Source organism: Nestor notabilis, unplaced genomic scaffold (assembly GCF_000696875.1).
Source record: "Nestor notabilis isolate BGI_N333 unplaced genomic scaffold, ASM69687v1 scaffold29037, whole genome shotgun sequence".
In the NCBI taxonomy this organism is placed as follows: Eukaryota; Metazoa; Chordata; class Aves; order Psittaciformes; family Psittacidae; genus Nestor; species Nestor notabilis.
Genome location: NW_009935617.1, coordinates 13,279 through 19,136, shown reverse-complemented (window position 1 = coordinate 19,136; position 5,858 = coordinate 13,279). Strand labels below are relative to the sequence as shown.

At 49.5% G+C, this 5,858-nt stretch overlaps 1 protein-coding gene across 1 annotated transcript in view; it reads left to right on the top strand.

Annotated features, from left to right (window-relative positions):
- LOC104408358 (CD99 antigen-like protein 2) overlaps positions 1–5,444 on the top strand; it is an 11,819-nt gene extending 6,375 nt beyond the window's left edge. Inside the window, exons 4-8 of the mRNA XM_010017933.1 lie at positions 1,426–1,488; positions 2,545–2,580; positions 2,681–2,800; positions 4,924–4,989; positions 5,380–5,444. Of these exons, the coding sequence (XP_010016235.1) occupies positions 1,426–1,488; positions 2,545–2,580; positions 2,681–2,800; positions 4,924–4,989; positions 5,380–5,444 (350 nt within the window). The remainder of the gene's footprint in view (positions 1–1,425; positions 1,489–2,544; positions 2,581–2,680; positions 2,801–4,923; positions 4,990–5,379) is intronic.
- Positions 5,445–5,858: the final 414 nt, after the last annotated feature.

Genomic DNA, 5,858 nt, shown 5'->3' with positions numbered 1-5,858 from the left:
CATGGGTCACAAACCAGCCCACGCGTTCCCCAGCATCACTGCACCCTGGACTGCCTGGGACCGCTCCAGGTTCTGGCATAGTCAGGATTGTTTTTCCTTTTTACACTCATTACTAAGCCCATAAACCTGTTTTTGTGGTAAGCTGGTGAATAAGGCAATCTCTTCCATGCATTAAGGCAAAGCTAACCCTTCAACAGGTGCAGCATCAGAGAAGGAGCCTTTTGCTGGCTTAGCGTTGGGTCTCTTCTCTCATCATGTGCGTTGCTGCGCCCCTCTGGGACTGAGCCAAGGGGTTCAACAGCACCACTCATTCAGCTGCTGATTCCCAGACTGTGTTTCTATGCACCTATCCTGCATGAATTAAACATGGCCAGGATGAACGGGGCTTTCAGCAATCTGGTCTACTGGAAGGTGTCCCTAACCATGGCAGGAGGTTGGAACTAGATGATCTTTAGTGTCCTTTCCAACCCAAACCATTGTAGGATTCCCAATACAACCAGGTCCAGGATGACTTTTTCACCTGTACTGAAACATGCTGGTGCTCAGCTCTTCCACTGGAGCTGCTCTGTCCTTCTGGAAAGGCGGGAAGTCAGGTCCCTGCCTGCAGGACCCTGGGCCAGGCTGGCACTGCCCACAGCTCACCAGAAGCAGCACAGCCACTGTGCACACAAACTGCCTCTTCCTCCCTCCACTGCCAGCCAAGGCTGAGCAGCCAGAACGTCTAATGAACTCATAAATACATCAGTCACTTCAGTTAAAAAAAAATAATACACTCGTATTTAAACTTTGATTCAGGGGTATTTCTTTCAAACTAGAATTAAAGTCCTTATTATCTCTTTTATAAGCTTAAAATAATTTGGGGTTAAACCTTTTGTTAACATCTGGTAATCACAAGAGAAGTGAAACTGCTTATTGACCTGTCCCTGTTCTTTCTAGGGACAGAGTAGTCAGCAGACTAGGCACCACTGGTTTAAATGCATGTGCAGACCCTGCTCTGGGCCCTGCTGCGCAGAAAGCCCCACACAGAAAATAGTCAAGGGAATAGAGCAGCCTCCTTCTGCCCAGCAGGGTAGCATTCCCCAGGAGCAGGTTTGCAGGAGGCCAGTCCCACCCTGGGTGCAGGGTGCTCACAGGTGACCTATGCCCAGAATCCCCCAAAAGTCCCATTTCCAGGCACTGCCCATTCAAAAGCACTCAGGTTTTGGGATCCCTCGCATCCCAAGCAAGCCACATGCTATTCTTTTTTCCTGTAACACTGTTTTCTAAGTCAGCTCTGGCTGCATTCACCTTCCCAGGATGGCAGCTTCGGTGTTTTGCTGGGTGAATCTGGCTTTGTGCAGGTCGAGGGGTGAGCTCCCCCATACCTCCTGCCAGGGCGCATCTCCCTTCAGCACCAACCACTGTTTGCTCCCGTTATCTTTAAAGGGCTTTCAGACGATGACCTGGCCAGCATTGTGGACGGTGGCTACAGCCCAGACAAGAAGAAAGGTAAGCACCGACCTACAGATGTTTGCGTGTGCAGTTGCAGCTCAGGCAGTAATCAGCAATAACCAAACTCCGAGAAAGCACAGTGCACAGAGCAGAACTTGCCTTCTTGTGGGGAAAGGGGGTCTCAGCCGTGGAGCCAGGGGAACACAGTGTTTTTGGCCTCCATGGTCACACCTTGTGCCAGCGGTTGGACGTGCTTACTTGTGATGCAACGGAGGCTCTTCATCTCCAGCTGCCACCAGGGCAGGCAGGACCCACGTCTCCACTATCACCTCGAGAGCAGATGCCCACCCCTGTGCTGTGGGCACGAGCCTGTAGCTTCTTTGCCTTCTACCATGTGACCACCGATGGTTGGAACAAGGAGGATAACCAGCAACAACCGTTAAGCCTCTGCATTTGCAAGGATCCACCGCATTAAATATTAAACGCCGTCGAGTAAGGAGATGAAAACTGCAAGTCCAATCAACATTTAATGAATCCCCGTGCCAAGGACGAACCACATCAGAGGGATTAATACAATGCTGACCTGCTTCCATACATTCAGGATCTAAGTGACTCGGTAAGGACAGCAGCTTCCAGCAGGAGTAGCTTCTCCTCCCAGCCCAGTTTCTCCAGGGAAGGTGATGTTAAAATAGACTTCAAGCCAAGTAAGGATTCCCTGACATGATGGAGCTTAGCCAGTAACCTCCCTGTCACGGTGCAAACCTGATGTGTAACTGACAGCATTTCATTTGTTCTCTATGCTGAGAGCAGCAGAGGTGTCAAGGAGTGGAGGTGAGGTTCACTGTGTGCAGGCAGAGGTGTCTCCCACAGCTCCCCACAAGCACACACAGTGGGATAGGAGCAGGTTGAGACCCCTCTGAAGAGCAAGGACGAGCTGCAGAGGTTTGGGTCAGCAAAGAAACTGTGCCCATAGGGATATATTTCCCCCTCTGCCCAGGGATGCCCCTGGGACCGTGCTGCCCCTCTCCTGCATCCCTGCTCCTTCCCAGGATGCCTGGCGTGTTGGGGGGGGCAGAGGGGCAGGGGGCTCTCATGGGTTTGTGTTTCTTGCAGGTGCCGGGGGCAGCACTGACAACGACTACAGTGGAAGTAGGTACCACCATGGCTGTGGGGCCAGCAGCGGGGCTGTGGGATAGGGGGTGTTGTGTGCTCCCACCACACAGCACCCCGCTCTCTCTGCACCCCACAGGCAAAGTGGCAGACACAGGGACGATCGCTGGCATTGCCAGCGGCCTCGCCATGGCACTCATCGGGGCTGTCACCAGCTACATCTCCTACCAGCAGAAGAAGTTCTGCTTCAGCATCCAGCGTAAGTCCCCACCGAGGCGTCTCAGGGGCACAGAGTAAGCATGTCCTTATTTGCCCCTTGAGCCCTACTGCCATTTTCCAGCCTGGAGACAGGAGTGGGGTGTCAGGCATCCAGTAGCAGACCAAAACGCCAGCCATGGGTCATTGAGACCCCTCACCCATCAGGGCAGGAACTCACCAGCAGCAACAGCCCCAGGACCCATTGCAGAGCCTCTCACAGACAGTCACAGCCAAGGACCAAACCAACAACACCAAACACAATAAATACGGATAAAAAACACACCACCCCAACACAAACAAACCAAAACCTCCCCTCTCCCCCCAGAAAATATCAGCAAGAGGCAAAAACTCACCAGGTAGTAGCAGCAGAGGAAGGACAGCAAGCATCTGCAGCTACAACAGCCCTGGGTGGTACAACCCACCCCAGCCTGCTGCAGGTGTGCAGCAATCACTGCAATTAAGTGCAAATCAAACAGCAAAGCTTCCCATTCCCACAAAGCACCATTTGCACGAGCTGCCCATCAGGTTGCTCTATGTAGGCACTGCAGGAGGTGTCCAGCAGCATCACCCCACAGCACTGGCCTGGCCATGGTGGGGTCCCGCAGCCCCTTATGGGGTGGTTGCAAACAGCTAGAAAAAGATCTTTTTAAATTAATCAAATAAAATCTGCAAGTCTCCTTTGCTCGGGGGAAGGGTGTTCAGGGTTGGAAATTTCTGTTGGAATCGTGCTATTTTCCCAGTTGTGCCTGAAACAAACGGGAGCATTTTGGTAAATTAGATCAGCAGGGAAAGTCAAATGAATGTGATGGAATGAAACGCCCTTGTATATTCCCTCCACTTAAATGATATTTTGGCAAGAATAAATAATAATAAAAAAAAGAGTAAAGGCTTTGATGAGGGGAAAGCTGAGAGACACAAAGCCCCAGAAAGGCAGCAGGAAATTAAAGTTAATTATAAAGGAGGATTAATTTAAGCCATCAGACATGGCATGCTGGGCTAATGTCAGGCCTTAGATGCATTGCAATGCATGACAGAAATCTAAGAGTCATCAGCCACTGCAAAAGTGACTTTTTATTGAAAAACATAAATTGCATTTGGTGTTACCCCAGCAAAACATATGTCTTGGTGGGGGGAGGTGGTGGAAAGCAGTGCTGGTGTATGACCACTCTCCTGATGCTCAGAGGAACGAGCTTGGCTCTTCTCCTTGCCCACCCATGGGCTGTAGTGAGGCTTTGGCACCGTTTCTTGGTTTTCAGTCTCTTCTGATGAGTGTTTGCTGATTCCTCTGGAGGATGTGCACATATATTGTTCTTTATCCCACTTTCTTCTCTCACAGCACATCTCCCACTCGCTAGCCATGCCCTGGGCTGGGGCTCAGCCTCCTGTGTCCCACTGCATGCCCAGGCAGGATGGGAACTGTTGGTGCTGCCCTGACAGCTCCTCTCCTCCATGGCTCAACAGCTGCAGTGTCAGTGCTGGAATGGGGGTTTATGGTATTTTTTTAGCCAGTTTCTATCTAAAACTGCTGCCCCATTGCTACGTGAGGGCTCCCATTGCACTGCTTTGACTGAGCCCTAGCAACTGAGGTACAGGTGAGCCCCCCCCTGGCTGTGCATTTGTTGCAAACACTGGAAACTTTGCATTTAAGTAAGGGTCTTATTTGGGATTTGGGACCCTGCCTCATCACCACAGCCCTGCTCTAAACTGCTTCTTGCAGCTCTGCATAACTTAGCTTTTAATGAGAGCGAGCCTATCTCTCTGCACTCGGTCCTGTCCGGAAGATGTACCCACTCCATGCTCTCCTAGTTGAGTGCCTCAGTGCAGTAATGAGGCTTGCTGCCCCACATGGTAAAGATGAAGCAAGAGGCTCAGTAAAAAGAGCTGCTGCTAGAACCTGTGCCTTCTAGGCAGGCCTCTCTGCTCACTTTATAATCCAGCAATGCTTTCTCAGCACCGTTTATGGTTTGCTGATGTTTCCGTACTGCTGTTAATGCAGAGGAGGTTGCAAAAAGACATATTTGCTTTTACAGCAGGTAGGCCCATTACCAGAGTATTTAAGGCATCAAAGCAAATCATTGTAACTTTCTACAGTCCTATCTCACTTTCCTTATTATTACTTCTCAGAGGGACTTAACTCGGAGTACGTGAAAGGAGAAAACATGGAAGCTGTCGTAAGTGAGGAACCCCAAGGTGAGAACCTTGCACTCCTTACCCTGTCTGCATCTGGCCACAAAGGCAGCTTTACTGAGGGACTGTAAGAAAGTCCCTTGTGCTGCACTGTGTCACTTTTATGAAGACACCACTTAGGAGATGCTGCAGCTTTTTGTTTTTCCCCCTTTATTGCCCACAAAGCAAAGCCATGGTCAGAAACTAGAGAGCTCATGCTGCAAATGATGGCAGTTAGTATTTAGCTTTTGTGGTTTCAGCCATCGAGAGCGTCTCATACAAGAAAATCATAATCAGGGATATTTCAAAGGCTTATCGAATGTCACATACAACCAGTACTGGGCACCAACCCAGTTGCCTGTGCTCAGGTCCTATCATGTGCTATTGTATTGATGATTTTTTCTTTCTTCCTAGTCAAATATTCAGTCCTGGAAACACAGTCAGCAGAACCACCAAAACAAGACAGTGCCAAGATGTGAAGCATGACCCAGGGCTAGAAGAGAATCAGTCAGCAACGAATGGAGATCTTACATGCTTGTAATTTAGCTTTTTATTTAATTTGACTCCAAAGCTATTTAATGTGTACTTAGGCTTGAACTGGCTTCTTACTGCTTTAGGCTTTAGGGTTAGAGTGGGCGTGTGTGTTTATTTTTTGTAAAGAGGTACATGTTTACACCAAAGTAAATTGTAGGTTTGATGTCCAGTTGTATGCAAACCAACAGAATGTGCTTCAGCAGTGATCAGTTTTAAATTAAGGGACAAGGTCTTTTCCAAGAAGCAGAGGAGCTTACAGGTGGGAGGCCAGCGAAGTGCCTGTGAGTAGCAATCCAAAGGAAACCACTCAAAGTCTTTGTAAAGCACCTCCAGCCAAATTCTGCTATCAGCTATGGGCA